Consider the following 18478-nt stretch of genomic DNA (forward strand, 5'->3'; position numbering starts at 1 on the left):
TCTATTCTATTCTATTCTATTCTATTCTTTCACCCCAAACTGTACTCATTTCTAATCTTGTCCATCCTGGTCACTCTCCCAAGGAAAATCCTAGTATTTTCAGCTCTAGTGCCTCCAGCTCTGCCTCCTGGTTTTTGCTGCTGTATTACTGTCACAAATCACCTCTGACACTTGCCTGAACCCACTCTACCCTGCCTGTACTCTTCTTCACCAAACTTTGTATTTAATTTCATTGAAATGAAACTTTTATTATTATTTCTTTTTATTTATTTTACATTTCTTATCTTTCTATTCACATAACACTGCCACTGCCCTATTCATTTTATCAATATGAATGAATGAGCAAAATCTAAATTCGGAGACGTGTTATAGTGTGAATTATGAATATTTTCCCTCCATTTTTAAACTTGTACTAGTGGAAATGTTTGTGTACAGTTATTAGAGGGAGAAAATGTGCTCTAAGAAGCTGTTTGGAAGTCAACGTAAATTGTGTGATACAATACTAAGCTTTTAATTTGAAAACAAAGCTTGCATACTTCCTGGATTTTTCGTCGTGATGGCTGGTGACTCCACTAGCCGAGAGGCGGAAGACGTCCATGCGGAAGACCAGTTGGACGCCCTGGGTTGGACGTACAGCTAATCTGCAGTGCAGTCTGGGAACTGTCAGTCGTTTAGCTTTGTATCTGTGGCTCTGGGAGCTCACCGATGCGCTCGCCGCTGTTATATTCACACAGCGGGACAACCCTGAGAGAGAGAAAAAAAAGAATATGTAGAATATAATTACCTATTGTCTGCTTCCAAAGCCATCTTGTCAACGGGTCTGATTTGTTGTTCGCATGAACGGCTGATACAGTAGCCGGGCCCATCATTTAAAACAACCTGCTACCAACATTAGCTAGCTTTCGACTCATTATTGATGCTGTCAGCTGTTTTTTCCTCGTTTAACGGGATACACGAATGAATGGCAGTCGTTTGTCAGTGCCCTACAAAGGTAAGCTTCTTATGTGTTCTTCAATTTCAACGTTATAAAGTGTCACACGACCTGCGCTGGCTGAAATAACCTCCCCTGGCTAATGACGTTGTGGCTGCTAGCAGGAATGTTACTGTAACAGGCAGTAACGGTAATGGGGTTAGTTGTAATGTTTCGGGAATATTCCGTGTGTAAAAGGGTAGTTATTCAGGTAGCATTACGTTGTCATACTTTGGTAGCAGCAACCATCGCACAGGAGAGAGGTACTGCTCCACTGTGGGGGTGTTGTTGTTGTTATCATTGCTGAAAGCTGTACAGAAGTTTGTCTGAGAGTACAACTGCCAGGTTTCAGAGCTAGCTCCTTATCGTAACGTTACATTTCCCTGAAATTTAAACTACACAGCTACCTCAGCCCAAGTGAAAGTCTGCTGCTCCTAGGTGGAGAAAAACGGCTGTACTTGGTTCGGCTATAGACTTTTTTTTTTTTTACGGCGGGCATTTTGACGTGACGTCAGAAGAAACACGGGTGAGATTAGTAACATTAATTAGTAATGGCCGCATTGTGGAGGGAGGCTCACCGATACGCCTATATTGCTACTTGTGTCACAATCCCTCCTCTAACAAGACAAGAGGGCCTGGTCTAGAAAAAGTCTGTGGCTTTAAACCCACTATAGATGTAAATAAACAAGTGCAGATAGCCATATAGTACACATAGCTCCTAATGTAATATGTGACTTGTCTAACATCAGTTTCTCCCACTGATTTCACTTGTCACTTTTAGCTGCTACACTACAAATTTCAGAGGAAAAAACACAGGATTTCACTCAGAAGACAAGTGTTATTGCGCAGGTATTGGCATATTGCAGTGTTATTAGTGTATACAGCTTGGTCAGCATATGTATAAATGTGTATACTGACGACACTGTTGTTGTTTTACATTTTTTCCAAAATATTCAGATTAGTTATATGATGAATGTGTGCGTCAGATGCATTCATATCCAAATTTAAATAGAGTGTCATCAGCAGCTTTGGTGTATTCTAAGAAAGGGAGGATGCGCTTATTAATGTTGCAATACATTTTGAATGTTATTAGGGTTTTTAGGTATTCTTATGTATAAAATGCCATATAAAGAGAAGGGAATTGTTCCTGGTCTAACAGTATTTATGGATTTAATGGTGGTTTGTCAGCCTGTATAGTGCTTTGTAACACAGGGAGCAGACCTGACAGCTGCTTGTGTGTAAACAAGAGGCCATTTCACGGTTAGGCCGTTACTTATAAATTTCTAGTCAGACTCATCCCTCTCCTGTTAACCAGCCTCAGGAATCTGCTTATTGGAACCCCATTCCTTTTAGACAATAGGATTTCTTCAACTATTGCCTTGTAGGACTCACAGCAGCAGCGTCATCTCCTTCTCTAAACTAGGCAGATGTTTGTGGGGAGGTCACCGTGTCTGCTGCCGTGTTTCATTCCTAAGAGTAAATACGATAATGGCTACTCATGTCAGACTGATTCGATAAAATGGCTCCAGCTCCACTCTGGAGCTATCTGAACATTTAATTGATACTGCAGACTCAGGCTTCTTGTTTCATGATGAGGCACGGAGAGGATAACACTTTGGCTTAATATCACCATTCGTGTTGTCTTTCTTTTATTGCAGGTGTGATGTACATATGTGCGGCTGGTGTTTTACATTAGCATAACATTACCATCCAGGAGAATGAATGCAGAGGAACTGGAGCTGCTCGGTGACTCCAAGTACAGGAATTATGGCGCAGCAGTGGACAAGGCCCTCAAGAACTTTGAGTACTCCAGTGAGTGGGCAGACCTCATCTCTGCACTGGGCAAACTCAATAAGGTAAGAGTCCTATAGGCTCAGCTTCTTCTAAAGATTGCTTTGTTGCCTAACTGCATCTGTATAAGTAACAGGAATGCAGACAGGTCTGTACAACGGTCTTAGTTTCACTTGTTTTGGTTCTATGATTTGTACGGGAAAGCCTTCTAGCTGTCAGTTTTCAAATCCTGTCTCAGGTTCTGCAGAATAATGCAAAATACCAAGTGGTTCCTAAGAAGCTGACAATAGGCAAACGGTTGGCCCAATGCCTCCACCCTGCCCTTCCTAGCGGGGTCCACCGCAAGGCCTTGGAGACCTATGAAATCATCTTCAAGATCATAGGACCTAAGAGGCTGGCCAAAGACCTTTTTCTTTATAGGTAATACTGCATTGTCAGATCTCAAAAAGCAAGATAGTCACAAGGTTTTTAAAGTGGGTAGCAGTAAACATCTGCCGTTTCCCTCCACAGTGCTGGGCTTTTCCCTTTACTTTCCAATGCTGCTATGTCAGTGAAGCCTGTTCTACTGGGGCTGTATGAGACCTACTACCTGCCCCTGGGAAAGACCCTGAAGCCAGGCCTGCAGGGACTATTGACTGGGGTCCTACCTGGTCTGGAGGAGGGCTCTGAGTACTATGACAGGTGAGAATAGGAACACAAAAAGCAACACTTGGAATGATGGTGACGTGCACAGTAGCCCTTAACTGAACCATGAAATAACTGCCAGAAATCTTTAATTTTTTGATAATGGAGTGTTTGTTGAACCTTTAGACAATCTATATAAAAATATATCAAATTTCAATCTGCATATATATGAGTTTTAATTTGTGTCACATTTGCTACACAAGGCATATTTTTGCAATTTAGTCATTAAAAATCTGTCATGCAAATTATGTCATTTTTTAAGGGTACAAAGAAGTCACGCTGATGATATAGAAGTCTCAAAAACTCACAAAAAGTCGTATCAAATACGATGCGCTGGGCTTTAAAGAGTTAAATTGCTGTGATAGCCCGTTACAAGAAAGCATTTTATTGCCTAATGTGGAAAGGAAGTGATAGTAGATCATATGAATGATAAATGAGGTATGTGAGTCATTGCAACATCACTGTTACTAACAGAGGATAGCCTGAGACTTAGTACCTCAGTGTGGACTTTAGACCGATGTATTTTCATGTCTCATAATGATCACTGAAACAGTCTAAGATTGTCCTGAAAACTGAAAGTAGGCATCTGGCATCTATTCTTTTCATTTGTTCAATCAAATCAAAAGACTATCTTAGCATTTATTGGCAAATGATAGGCCAGGTATTCAGAAATGTATTCATCCTGTGCAAAATAAACCCTAGGGGGCGCTCCAGTTCCAGTTAAACTATGATGGTACTACTGGCCTACAGGATATATAGTAGAGTTTCAGCATGCTCTAGTAGGAAACGCATAGGTGTTTCCAATGCAGACGGTGGTGCCATTTTGTTACAGTGTCTCAGTAAGTAATAGCGTATGGAATTAATATTTGTGAATACAAATGTGCCTTTTTATGGCATATCTGAATGTTGGCTGTCTTTTCAGCCTGTTAGTAGTTGTATATACATTATCATTGTGATTCCTTTCTGAACAGATTTTGCTTCTGTCAAATTACTTTTAAAAGGAGGTTGTGTTATGTATTTATTTTTGTTGTTGTTTCAGTATTTTCTTTCTCATTCAAAGGACTTTCATGTTGCATTATAGCCTAAGAACTAACTTGTGTCTTATATACCTTGCGTGCAAGGTTATTATAGTTAAATTATATTTTACCTAAATTTAAACAAAAAAATTGTTTTAAAAAATATTTTGGTTACCTGAAATAAAAAAAAAAAGCTTTCAAAACAAACAAAATTTACTGTAGTCATAACTTTAACATATCTTCATTCTTTGTTATTGTGGTTAAATCTGTGAAAACAGATTTCACAGATTTATCAGTAGGCTATGGTGGATATATTTATGCATATAATAAAAAAAGTTTTATAAAGCAAAAAATAAGATATGCATCTTAATGTGGCTCTTACAATTCATATTTGTCTACATGATTATAAATTATTTCCACAGTGCTGTGTTGGCACTGTAATATTTATTCAGAACTTCATGTATCTTGCCCCTGACACATACCAACTATTTTAGAATAATTAAAAAGACTAAAACCTAACAATGAGACTGTTTTCAACTACTCTAAAGAAACATTTTTTTCTGAGTACTTAACAATGTAATAACAATGAAAGCTAAACTGAACGATGCAAGCCCTAACATTTGAAACTAACTGAAACAAAACTGAAGTGAAACACAAATATACTGCCTTCTTGTTAGTTCAGTAGACGTTACACCACTATTGGGCCGTGTTATCTGCTGTGTCTCAGTGAATGCTCTCTTCAGAGAAGACTCTGTAATGACTAATAAATTATGATGTTTTGTTATTTAACTTGGATTGTTTCTCAGTTAAATCTTGGTGAAAAAAATAGCAATAACATTATCAATACTACTATGTATATAGTTGCATTAGTAATATATATATCTTATTTCTTGATTGGCAATATGATAATTAAGGTGTAGTGTGAGAATGTGAACACTTGCTTTCTGGAGTTCTCAGATTCCTGGTTGTGGTGGATCTCATATAAACCCCCTTTACTTTGGGATTTTTAGATGCTCATGTAGACAAAGACTTTTACTTCTTAGTACCAGCTGTGCATTGTGGACTGCATCATTTCTAGCGCCAGGCCAGTTAGAGGTAAAGGTTGGTGTGTGCTTACTAAGGCTGGTCCCTGTGACCCGTCTGTGCTTCCTGTAGAACCAACACCCTGTTGGAAAAGGTGGCTGCAGCCGTGGAACAGTCGGCTTTCTACAGTGCCTTGTGGGGCAGCATCCTGACCAGCCCCTCTGTGCGTCTCCCCGGGGTATCCTTTGTACTTCTGCACCTCAACCGTAAGCTCTCCATGGAGGACCAGCTTTATGTCATGGGTAGTGACATCGAGCTCATGGTACGTGGCAGATAATTCCTCATGACAACATTGCATGTCCTTCAATTAAAAATATAGGTCCTGACCCTTTCAGTGAGAGCACTAGTTAAAAAAAATGCACTACAGCTTAGAGTGGATTGGACTGGCTGGATAATATTCTGTTTCTGTTCTTGCTAGGTGGAGGCAGTCAGTACGTCAGTCCAGGACTCCAGTGTTTTAGTACAGAGGAGCACTCTGGACCTGATCCTCTTCTGCTTCCCCTTTCATATGAGCCAGGTAGGGGGAAGTAGCGTGGTCTCTGCAGTATGATAACAGTGTTTCTCTGAGTCGGCTTTAGACTGAAGTATCTATGGACTTCTCATAATAAGATATCCGTTGTAACATTAGTATTATTGTTCTTGTTTTTTGTTGTTTCAAATCTAAAGGTGTTTCTTTGGGTCTTTCTGTGCATCTGCACATGCATGCGTGTGTGTGTATCTGATCACGAGGAGGCTGTTTAGGCAGCTAGCTTGGTGACCATTGCTGGCTGCTTGTTATATTCTTCACCTCAAAAACATTTCTGGATCTGACAGGGCTAGGATGGCCTTGATTGTCATTGTGTTTGTGTGTAAAACCATATAATCTGTGCAAAAAGGACAAATACACAATGACAAATATTGTGGTCTGTTGTGTGTTGTGTTCAGGCAACTCGCCCTGACATGATCCGGATCCTGTCAGCAGCTTTGCATGTGGTTTTGAGAAGAGACATGTCCCTCAACCGCAGACTCTACGCCTGGCTCCTGGGTGCGAAATCCATGCTCAGACACAGTACTGACACTCGGATGCATCACAGTTTGTACTCATCATGTCAGTTGTGGAATATTATAGAAATAGAGGGATATTTTCCAGATTTTCCTGTATTTGTCAAAGTGCATGGTTCTTAAGAATTGGTTACTTTTACTCTTTACTCTTAGCCTTAAATCCACTTTCATGTAAATACAAGAGGACTAACAGACAAGTTTCACAGACCGTGGCAGGAATCCTGAGACACAAAGCTTTAAACACACTCTCCTTGTGTGTGCACACTATGCACATTAAGCATGTATCTGCTTCGGCTGTTGTCTTACTTTATTTTTTCTTGTTTGCAACTTACTGCGGGCAAACACACTGGTAAGTATCAGCATGATTAAAAGGCGACACTAAGTGAATCTGCTCACTCTTTTTAACTAAAGCACTGTGCAAGCTTACAATGTTAAATGCATTAAATACAAACATTTCTGAATGACAGAAATGATGAAGGAACAAATCAGGCTGAGTCTTATGTTGAGGTAAACAGGAGAGTGTGATTAGTATTCAGTCAGCAGCACTTATGTTGTTTTGGTTTTATTATTCAGTCATTTTGGAGATTGACCCAGTCTAATCTAGTCACACTTGGTAAATCTCGATCTGCATTTGAGGCTGAAATATTACTAATGCTTAAGCAGCCACTAACCGTAAAAGAAGCTATAAAACACACGGTTTATCTCAGCGAGAGATTCAACCTCTATTTGTTCCTCTTTTAACAAAGGGTTTACACCTTTTCCTGTGCTTGAGTGTTATAGAATTATTTCTGAATGTTAATGTGAATCTAAGTGTACGACTTTTTTCTTTAAAGGCTTTGACAACAATGGGGTGATAATAGGCCCCCGCAGCACTCGACAGAGCAACCCGGAGGAGCACGCTAGCCACTACTTCAACACCTTCTCTAAGGACATGCTGGTCCAGGTGAGCTTTCAGGCTGACTGCATAATCAGGTCACCAATGGAAAAATAGTTTTTTGTGTAAAACTGATTTTCAAAATATTCCCCAAACAATGTCTCTTGAGACTAGACATGTCTGCAGTGTGGTGGGGGGAAAATCTTTTGTTGTGTTTTTTTGTGTGCTACACAGTTTTTTCAACCCCCTTTATCCTTCTCCCACACCTCTCCCTAGCTGTGCAGATACTGTATGTCCTGCTACTATTCCCAGCAGCCAGCACTTTGAAGACAGCTCAGTTCTTGTGTAATCTGTCCTGCCATGCTAAAAACAACTCAGTGATGTGCTCTGGTACTCACGGTGGGCACAGAGAGCAGCCAGCAGCAGTTTTATTTTTACGTTTTATTTAATTATTTTAATTTATTTTTTTGGTCTCTTTTGTGTGTGTGTGTGTGTGTGTATATATATATATATATATATATATATATATATATTAGGGGTGCAACGATACACAAAATTCACGGTTCGGTTCGATACTTTGGTGTCACGGTTCGATATTTTTTCGATACAAAAAAAATGTTCATGCCTTTTTAATTTTTCATTTAATAAAATTATAAATATATATTTTAACTAAGAAGTACAGTTTTTAAATTTAATGTTGCTGAAACAACAAAGTAATAAATCTATCTGATCGAGAAATCACTCATCTTTGGAAAAAGAGAGTTTATTACAGAGAAATGGCTCTTTCCAAAATAAAAGCTATACTATATCTTCTTCTGGGGTATATTCTCAGCAGCATATTAAACATATCAGGTCCCCATAAGGAGAATCATGTGCTAACGGCTGTCTAAATGACTCGGGTAAAGTTTGTAGCATGCGTGCTTGTTGTTTTTGTCTGCTTCCACTTGTCTTCGCACTAGGATGATGTTGGCGTAAATGTGCAGTCATATTCGTTGTGTTCCCACTAGTGCTGTCAGCGTTAATCTCGTTGAAATGACGTTAACGCCACAACACGGCAAATCTCCGTTAACGAGCTACCGCGGATCGACCCGTGCGTGGGGCTGGACGGCATCAACACGTTAACAAGCTAACTGCGCTAACGCACTAGTTCCCACCAATGTAATTTAGCATTGCGTGGCACATCCGACATACTGTTTTACTTTTGTCCATGACGTGCTTACCTTCAGGGTCATACTTCACATGAAGACCAAAATAGTTCCAAACGCCAGATCTGAATGAGGGTGGGGGAGGTTCAATTTGCCACGTTGCAACGAGCAACTTCTGTCTCGCTAGCTTGCGCTGCGCTCAGTGGATCTGTGCTCGACAGTGCAGCCTAGGCGGATAAGTCGAACGCAGATCCACTGAGCTCTCAACACAGACAGCATCGTCAGAAGAAAAGTTGATAAAATAAATTAAAAATTTTGTATTGTTCGATACACATGCGTACCGAACCGAAAGCACTGTATCGAACGGTTCAATATCGATACGAGTATTGTTGCACCCCTAATATATATATATATATATATATATATATATATATATATATATATACATATATATGTATATATGTATATATATACGTATATATATATATATATACATATATATGTATATGTATATATATTCCTCCTTCGCCATCTGCTCAGATAGTTAATCGGAGCTCCCTCCGTAGGGATACGGTCAATACTACAGGGACCATCTGTTCCATGGCTTTGCCAGTGATGTGGCAGACGAAGCGTGAAACACACACGTCACATACCGAAAGAGAAAAAAATGAGAGGGCGTCACTGTGAAGACAAAATTGGTTCTGACAAACATAATGGAAAATAAACAAATATGAAAATCAAATGAATATAAATTATATTTTATAATTCTTGCAGTAATAAAGTGTGTGTGTGTGTGTGTGTGTCGATGCGTGGGGTTATTTTTTTCAGGCAATGGTGGGGATTTTGCAGGGCAAGGCTCGAGGCGGAGAGGAGGAGAGCATCCTCATGCATGACCTCAAGCCATTTCGCATCCTGATCAGTCTACTGGACAAACCAGAGCTTGGTAACCAGTTTATTAGTGTTGAGATAATAGAAGTCTAATTAGTGTCCTATATGCACTATGTGTTATATAAATAGTCTGATTTTTGAATGTGTCCACACACTCTGCTTGTGTGTCATCCTAGGGCCTGCTATCCTGGAAGACGTTCTGATCGAGGTGTTTCGAACTTTGCACACACAGTGCAGAACAGAGCTGGACCTCCAAAACCAGAGTCCCTTCAGCAAAGATCACACACACCTCAGCAGGTCTGTCTGATCCACTGCTCGACCTTCTTTACTGTTGAGACATGAGGGATGATAAATAAAGCCTCATTTATTCGTCAGCTCATTTAACAGTGACGGTGGACACTGGTATAGTGAAATATGGACTTACAATATAAAGCTTACGCTGCAAAAGTAGTACATTAAATACATAAATCACTTTAAACCATCCAGTCAGATACATTAGGTCAGCCTCTTAATGGCAAGACAGTGACAGGAGGCAGCACATTAGTTAACTTTGGCTGAAAGGACTTTTGTCAGTGGGATAATAAGATCCCCTCTGTGAGTATACTGTATTTTTTTTTTTCCAAGCTGGACAATGAATGACAAATAGAATTTACTACAGAGCGTACTGGACCTGTTATGGAATATTCTTATTTGCGGAGTTAATACATTTACTCTAACACTGGCATATGCTGTATTGTGCTGGAGCTGCATGATGCTAATTTTGACTTCTTCCTCAGTAAACTGCGGGAGAACAAGAAGACGGCAGAACTGATTAAAACAGCCAATTTGCTGTTTAATTCGTTTGAGCCGTACTACATGTGGGACTACATCGCTCACTGGTTTGAGGAGTGCTGCAGGTCTGTATATTAAGATAAATGTTGACATACAAAATACAATTAAGGCAATTGAGGCACATCTTGCTGATATCAAAAAGTGTAAATCTGTTAAAAACTAAATTTGCTGTCTTGCTTTTGGTGCTTCATTCTTGTTTGGTTTTCATTGTGGTGGTAAAGCTCTCTTCAGCCAGTAGTGGGAGCTAATTCAGTTCATAACAGCTGTTGTTTCAAGGTGCTTAATACTGGAGGATGTGCAATATTAGATTTAAAAAAACAAATGATTTTTTTTTTTTTTGGGGGGGGGAGAAAAGGAGTAAGAGCCCATAGCAGCATAACTAAGAGATGGTTCAGGGTCACCTACTCTCCAGACCTAACTATATGCTTTATCAAAAAGCATTATCTTTAAATTAGAGAGGGTTTCTGTCTCCTAAATTCAAACTACAAGCTGGTTCCAAAGGAGAAAAGCCTGATAAGAGCTCTTTAAGATATGATGAGATAAATCTGGTCATTCAGGACCAGTTAGGAAGTTCAATTTAAATTCAATTCTGGATTTCACAGGGAGCCAGCAAAAAAAAAGACTATCTCTTTTTCTCGTCCTCATTAGTACTCTCACTGTGACATTTTGGATCAGCAGGAGTCTTTTTCAGGGTGTTTTATTAACTGAAACTAAAGGAACTACAGTCCAGCCTAAAAGTGACAAATGCTTTGTTAGTTTTTCAGCTTCACTCAGAGACAGGATGTTTCTCATTTTAGCAAAATTTTTTCCTAACATTTAAGTGGATATGTTTCCCTGTTGCAGGAGGACAGTGAACAGCAGTGCAACTGCAACGCGGCATGTTGGGAGTGCAGATCCTCCTGAGCTCTTATTGGTTGAGTTCTGTCAGCTGGTAGATTTTCTGCTGGATATTGTTTCCCTGGTGAGTCTTTCTTTCTTTCTTTCTTTCTTTCTTTCTTTCTTTCTTTCTTTCTTTCTCTCTTTCTTTCTTTCTTTCTTTCTTTCTTTCTTTCTTTCTTTCTTCCTTCACTCATTTCTAAGCATTTTCATGCTTTCTTATCAATTGTATTAGTTTTTTGTGTGCTACTTTGTCATTTACAGATTTATTTATTTAACACTACAAAACTTCAGTGATCTGAGGTCTTGTAGTCCGTACCAATATCATTGAAATTAAATGAGTGTTGACACCAGGTACAATTTCAAGGTTTTAATTTAAACACATTTGTTAGTGACTTTGCTCTCTTGACGTTAGGAGCAGCACCCAGCTCATATTTGGAGCTGACTCTGATAGATGGCAGAAACATTGCAGTTTGAAGTGTGTCTTCCTTTTGTATAGAGTGTTCCTATTATTATAGGTAGCAGCAGACCTGTAGCTGTACATGCATTTCTACATGTTATTTTCATTGTCCAGTATCTCCATTGTCTGCTTCATACTACAGCAGTGTTAGGTTCCTTTGACACCCTGTGCTCTTTCTTTTATTACCGTACCTTCATGTTTTAGTTTCTGTCTTTAATAGTTTTTTTCTTTGGTGTTGCATCTCTAGCACAACCTGTCGTCTCTCTCCTACAGTACTTTGTCACCCTGCTGGGCTTTGAGTCTCAGTCTCTCTCTCTTGGCTCACATACTTTCTTTTTATCCAGTATGTCCCCTACAAGTACTTTCGCCATTAACAATTCTGCACCCATGTTGTCAGATTTGTCCTTCAGCTCTGTTTCTGTAACATCCAGTCTGTGGGATGTTATGGCCACCACTCGGGTGTGTGCCTTCCTCCTGTCTGTTCTGTGTGTTTGTGTGCCATGACTGCACAGGTTCAAAAAGCCTGTGTGTTTCATTTTCCCGCCAAAACTATTGTTTGCATCTTTGTAAAATTATGCTTGTCTAGACTGAATTTCCAATCTGAATGGTTTGGAAATCCCACACTCTTTTATTACCCTGTTTAAAAGCTTGTGTGTGCGTGTGTGTGTGCGTGCGTGTGTGTGTGCGTACGTGCGTGCGCATGCGCGCGTGCGTGCGTGCGTGTGTACGCACGTGTGTGTGTGCGTACAGGTGTATGTGTATAAAGAGAGAATGTTGTGAGAGTGCTGTGTTGCCCGTTCTCTGCTCGCTCCTGTCTGTTCAAACTATCTGCTCTTTCTCCTTGAAGCCTACTAGAAGCATGAGGGTAATCTGCCAGGTAAAGTACTGCTCTTTCCTGCTTTTTCACCTCACCCTGCTTCACTGAGGCTACGATAACATTTCTGCAACGTCCTGCCAACATCCCTCAGGCCATCTTTGTTGCCTCCCTGCTTTGACTGATCATTTCAAATCGACTGACTTGTTGTCACTTAATGTCATTTTAATCCCAAATGAAATGAACATGATCCCAATGGATTATGACATACCATCACATGTGTTGCAAGCTTAACCTGGCTGTTTGGTGTGGATCTTGTGAAAATGAAATCATTGCCCAGTGTGTATGTGCTTTTTATTTTTTTTCTTAAGTATGCATGCAGTTATATGCTACTGCAGTGCTCACATATTTATTAAGAAATATGACCCTTTTATTTTACTCTTTGAGTTAATGCTTGTGCTATAATATGTTTTGTTAGCCTTTTTTGTTTTATAAAATCTGTGTGTTGAGTAAAAATACTTTCCAACTTGCATAGATTTAATACATTTAATGACAAAATTACAATTTTCTTCCATTTGAACTATTGAACTAAAGGTAAAGAAAAGAAACTTAATAATAAAATAATATGGTCCTTAGCAGCTCTTAAAACTGGGTAAATGTAATCTTAGATGAGTAAAATCTAACCCAAAATGCAGAAGCAATGTGTGAAAAAACAAAGTACCTATTTACTGTTTTTGCCATCAAAAGAACTATGATGGCGAAAACAGGGGTCTAGGGCTAGATGTCAATGTGACAACAATGTCTGACCATGCAGTGCTCAGAGAAACTGCAAAAAACTGTAAAAAAAAAACCCCAAAACCACGCAGCACATATAAAAAAAAAAAAAAACAAATACAGTGGTCCCTCGCTATAACACGGTTCACCTTTCGCGGCCTCGCTGTTTTGTGGATTTTTTTTTGTGTGCAATTTTGCGTGGTTTTTTTTTTTTGTACAGCGCATTGTGTTCTGCGTCCTGATTAGCTGTAGACCATTGTCAGATCAATCTTGTGCTGTGTCTTCTGTACAGTAAAGAATCCATTCAGCTTGTAAAATTTACATTAATTTTCAATCGCTAGCAGTGTGACTCTGAAGTGCTGTACTGTATGTTTGTAAGTTTTCTCCACAACAAACACAACAATGTCGATGAAACGTTTTGCACCGCCAAAAGCAGCTGCTAGTGCCTTTGGTTTCATTCTATAATACTGGACTTATTTTTCTACGAAGGTTTGAACTTTGAGAGTGTTTAAACAAGAGAAAAAAGTGTGAAAATGTTCATGCCTGTCTGAGAAAAGTGTATAAAGTGTGTAGCGAGGGGTTTTACAGCCTTAAAACATCTATAATAAAATAAAATAAAAAATAAAGTTGGCTGATTTGCGGATTTCACCTATCGTGGGTCATTTTTAGAACGTAACTCCCGCGATAAACGAGGGACCACTGTACAGCAAATCAGCAAAAACACCTCAAACCAACTGTCAACCACGATGGTGGAGGGGTGATGATTTGGTTTTGCAGCCACAGGACCTGGGCACCTTACAGTCATTGAGTCCACCATGAATTCCTCTGTATAACAAAGTATTCTTGAGTCAAACGTGAGTATCCAGCAATTTTTTCTGGCACAACTGCACCTACTTCCAAGGTGCATGGAGAATACAAATATCTGATGACGTGAAGACTCCAGCGAAACTTAAATTATTAGTGAACAACTTTATTGGTTGACAAACGTGTTTTGGCTTGCGACCTTCATCAGGGTCATTACAAAATATCAAACAGTTTGTGTTTAAATAAAAAAACAGGAAACAGAAGAAATCCAAGTGGACCAATCACACATTCACAAATAAACAAGCTGACCAATTAGCATTTAACAGGTTAAGCCGAAGGCCAAACAGGCTCTGGACTAAACCACTACGGATTAAAGGGGGGGTGGGGGGATTTACCATATGTCCTAAAGTAGTTCATACTCCAAATTACACCGAAAAATGCAAACGAGTTAAAATAAAAATAAAGTACACTCAGGAAAGTCAAATGTGAGGCCATCTGTCCGACAGCTAAAGCCTGACTGAAACTGGGGCATGTAATAGAATAATGATCCCCCCCAAAAATACAACAGACTGGCTGAAAAAGAAAAGAATCAAGGTGTTGCAATGGCCCGATCACAGTCTGATCTCAACCTGATTGAAATGCTTTTGCGTGACTTTAAGAGAGCTGTACATAACCTCCAAACCTTAACAACCTAGGGCAACATTATGAATAAGAGTGGGCCAAAATTCCTCCACATTTTGATAGACAGATGAGACAATAAATTATTTCTTCATGTTTTTTTCTTCTAAAGGGGACTAGCTTACAAGCTGTTAAAAATTAGAATATACTTTGGCTTTCACACTGCTTCTGTATTTTGGCTTATTTGCTTGTAAAATAAATAAATGACATCATGTGTTGTTCATATCCGGTTGTGTTTACCCAATTCTGTCCTGTTCTGATGTGTAAAAAAAATTAGAATTGATAGTTTTATTTTCTTATTTAGACTTTATATTTCACACATTCTATATACTGATAAACAGATAAACAGTAGCAAATAGTATTTTCCACTTCTTTCTTCTTTAGAATTAGCACATGGTCATTCTCTGAAACAATACAACATTAAATTATTGATTCAAGGTGTGATCATAAACAAATAGGAACATTCAAATTTTCTGGTCTAAAATTGTTTTTTTCCCTGCACTTCCAGACTGTTTTTAGTGCTGCTGCTATTTTTAGATCCCTCAGATAAAGACCTGTTCTCTCCCTTTGCATTTGTGCCTCTGTGATGCACTGGATCTCCTCCAGTGTGTCAAAACAGTGATTTCTTGCCATAATGTGGCATGTAGTGCCAGTTGTGAGCGAAGATTGTGTTGCAGTGGTAAACAAACATTACGATGTGGTGGGTGGTTCCACTGAATGTCCCTTTTCAGATGTCTCAGGTCGGTAGTCAAACTCTAAGTTAACAACAATCATAACAATCCTGCTCCTGGTTCCTGAATACTGCTCAGCTTAGCTTGATGTTTGACGTACACGGTGGTCATTATGGGATTTCCATAGAGCCAATAAAAATAGCAGCAGCAGTGGAAGTGGTCCAGAGCTGCACAAGAAGATGAACGAGCTCAGACAAATTAAATCAGGTACTTTTTTTGATATTTGTGGGCCAGTTCCTGTAACTTTTTTTGGTCACACCTCATGTAAGTTAAAAAGAAAGCACACAAAAATTCCACTGACTTGCCCTTTGATACTCAGTCGTATATATGAATTTGTATTTAACAATATTTAATCAAGCAAACTGTCTTCTATTAACAATTTTGTAGAGTTAAAGCCCAGCATCAGCATAGCTAACAGGCGTAATAACTTTATATCACATTCCCCTCTAAGCCCTTCAAATGCACAGTAATTACACTTAGTTCCACAACTCAGTTCTGTTTTGTTCCCTTGCGCTGTTTTAGGAGACGTACATAGAAATCCAGACAGAGCATCTCCCTCAACTGCTGTTGCGGATGGTAGCAGCCCTGACCTGTCACCTGCAGGCCCTGGGCCTCGGCGAGCTCACCCACTGCCTCCGTCTGTGCTCCAAGATTCTCAGCAAGGTGCAACCTCCACTGGTCTCCCCTCTGGCCCTGCCATCTGGCCCTCAGGCTCAGGGCCTCTCCAGCTCTATCGGCAAGCCATCAAACTCAGCAAGGGACAAAAACAGAGACACGGAGGACAAACAGGTGATTACAATGTCTCAAAAATGTTTCCGGGGGTGTAAAAGGGAGTTGGGGTTCCTGATCAAGGGAAAAGGATAATAATTGGAAAGTGTTGGGGTTAAAGACAGTAAAGAGATTCAAAGTTAAAAATAAAGCACTAAAAGAGAAGTCAGTGTTCTGCCAAGCTCTGACTTTGTTGATCATTTAGTTTAGTCTCTGATCCTTTAAAAAAACATAGACCCTGTTGCTGCCAAACACAGATCAAACCTTAATTTGACTGGCTTCCCCTACAAGTTATTAGCCAAAAACTCATCAGCTTAGGCTCTGATGGTGTGTCCTGGTCCATGAACAGGGCCTCTTGGTGCCTCCTGCCAGCCTTCTGGCCTGTGCTGTCTTTGGCTGGGTGGCCCTGCCATTCCACGCTCCCTCGACACAAGTCATTTGAAGACTATTCAGAACAAATGCTGCTTTCGGCTGTTGAGGTCCTTCTGGTCCCTGTCCAACAACCTGGTTGTTTTAAGTGTTTGTAAGCCTATTGAGCCATGATTTAAAGTTCAGTCAGTCCAGTGCTCAGAGCTGGAGAGGGCCATGACTGTTGAGAGAGAGAGAGAGAGAGAGAGAGACCCATGAGGGGCTTGAAAGAGGACAAGTAGAAAGGCAGAAGATGGTTCCCCAACAGCTGAGCCCGGCTCGCTTTTTCCTCTGAGGAAGTAGAGGAATAAACTAGCTCACGATGCCTCTGGGGTTTGCCATATCCATCAGAGTGGAAACATTCTGCATACATCCACTGAATACTGTAACACCCCACCCCTACACCCACTCTGAGGGGCATATAGAGAACGTTCTACCAAACATGCCATCTGAGTCCAGGCTCCATAATGTACACGCTACCTCACTCAAAATATATCCCAGGAAGCCTCGAGGCCCCCAAAGGTTGGCCGGAAAAAAGAAATGTAAGAACTTCAGTCTGTCAGTCTCGCTGCAGCAGGATGCTCCCTCAGATCAGGCCCAGCAGCTGTGTACGCAGCCTTACTATATAAAGACCAGTGTAGTCATAAACTTTATGTGTCTGCTGCAAGGCTACCACTATTTTAACTAATAGCTAAGCACATAGTGATTATTTACTGAACAGAGTGCATATTTCTTATGGACAAAGGCTGTAATTTTCTGCTCAAGTCTCACTATATGAACGATACACTGCACTTCCTGGAAGTGTCTTTAGATTATATTATAGGTGGAGACTGAGTTACTTGAGCAGTGTTATATCAGTAATAAACCAAGTTATATCAGTAAGCTGCAAATGAGAAACAAATTCTGTAACTTGCAGCAAAAACTGCAACTTCAACAAATTTTGCCAACAAATTTTACCATTTCCTGCAATGCCTTATGGAGTAAAAAAATGCTATTAGATAAATTTATGATGTCCTATTTTAGATGTAATTTCTCCTGATTAGTGTTGAGGTTACATCTGCTTTTTATGCTATTATAGATCAAAGGGTCTGCTGTGACAGTGTCCATGATGATGCTTCAAAACATCTCTACACCCTTCATTCAGCTTAATACCTTTTTTTTGGTTTTGGTTTTGTATAGAAAAAAATAAAAAATCATTAATAAGAAATCTGAGAGTTTTTCAGAAAATAATCCACTTACAGATGGATAATGTCTGCATTTTTGCCGATCTTTCTTCCTTTGTCTTTTTTTTTTTTTTTTTTTTGATAGACTCTCCCTTCCACTCTGGAGGGCCCTGGCACTGAGGATGTCTTCGAGGATGTGGAAAACACTCCCAGCTGTCGCTCTGAGAGTGGCTTCACAGAGTTTGTCCAATACCAAGGAGACGTTCCTGAAGAGGCAGAGCACACCCCTCATCCGCACTCCACAGTCAGAACAGGCCGTCGCTCCTCAGGCCCATGTCATTCTAAACCTCTGGACAAACCAGTCATGCAATGCTGCCTGGAGCACTTCCAGCAGTTTCTCTCCCGCCTCATCACCTTATACATTATCCCAGGGCAGGTGAACAAAGTCGAGGGTCACAGAGGCGAAGTGACACAATCAGGGCTCCTGGTTTCAGAGAGCTCCCAGAATGGTGATCATGCAGAGGTTTGCTCGGGCTCTGGGATGGTCCAGAAAGAGTGCATTGCTGCCTTCACGGCTGCCTGCCAGCTCTTCCTTGAATGCTCCAGTTTCCCTGTCTACATCGCAGAGGGAAATCTCAAGTCTTCACCCAGACAGGAAGAACTGCTTGGTAGGTGCAGT

The 18478-nt window shown here is 40.1% G+C and overlaps 1 protein-coding gene across 3 annotated transcripts in view; it reads left to right on the forward strand.

The window, feature by feature from the left end:
• The first annotated feature begins 638 nt into the window (after positions 1-638).
• The window catches only part of dop1a (DOP1 leucine zipper like protein A), a 29554-nt gene continuing 11714 nt past the window's right edge, over positions 639-18478 (forward strand). The window contains exons 1-15 of one of the 3 annotated variants that reach the window (XM_063485071.1): positions 639-991; positions 2629-2826; positions 3000-3181; positions 3272-3442; positions 5617-5806; positions 5963-6061; positions 6469-6568; positions 7419-7528; positions 9433-9547; positions 9669-9789; positions 10269-10388; positions 11167-11284; positions 12507-12536; positions 15983-16249; positions 17945-18467. In XM_063485071.1, the coding sequence (XP_063341141.1) occupies positions 2689-2826; positions 3000-3181; positions 3272-3442; positions 5617-5806; positions 5963-6061; positions 6469-6568; positions 7419-7528; positions 9433-9547; positions 9669-9789; positions 10269-10388; positions 11167-11284; positions 12507-12536; positions 15983-16249; positions 17945-18467 (2284 nt within the window). In that variant the 5' untranslated portion in view covers positions 639-991; positions 2629-2688. The remainder of the gene's footprint in view (positions 992-2628; positions 2827-2999; positions 3182-3271; positions 3443-5616; positions 5807-5962; positions 6062-6468; positions 6569-7418; positions 7529-9432; positions 9548-9668; positions 9790-10268; positions 10389-11166; positions 11285-12506; positions 12537-15982; positions 16250-17944; positions 18468-18478) is intronic. The other 2 variants (XM_063485072.1, XM_063485073.1) reach the window with 2 other exon arrangements.

Source organism: Pelmatolapia mariae, linkage group LG10_11, assembly GCF_036321145.2.
Source record: "Pelmatolapia mariae isolate MD_Pm_ZW linkage group LG10_11, Pm_UMD_F_2, whole genome shotgun sequence".
Taxonomy (NCBI): domain Eukaryota; kingdom Metazoa; phylum Chordata; class Actinopteri; order Cichliformes; family Cichlidae; genus Pelmatolapia; species Pelmatolapia mariae.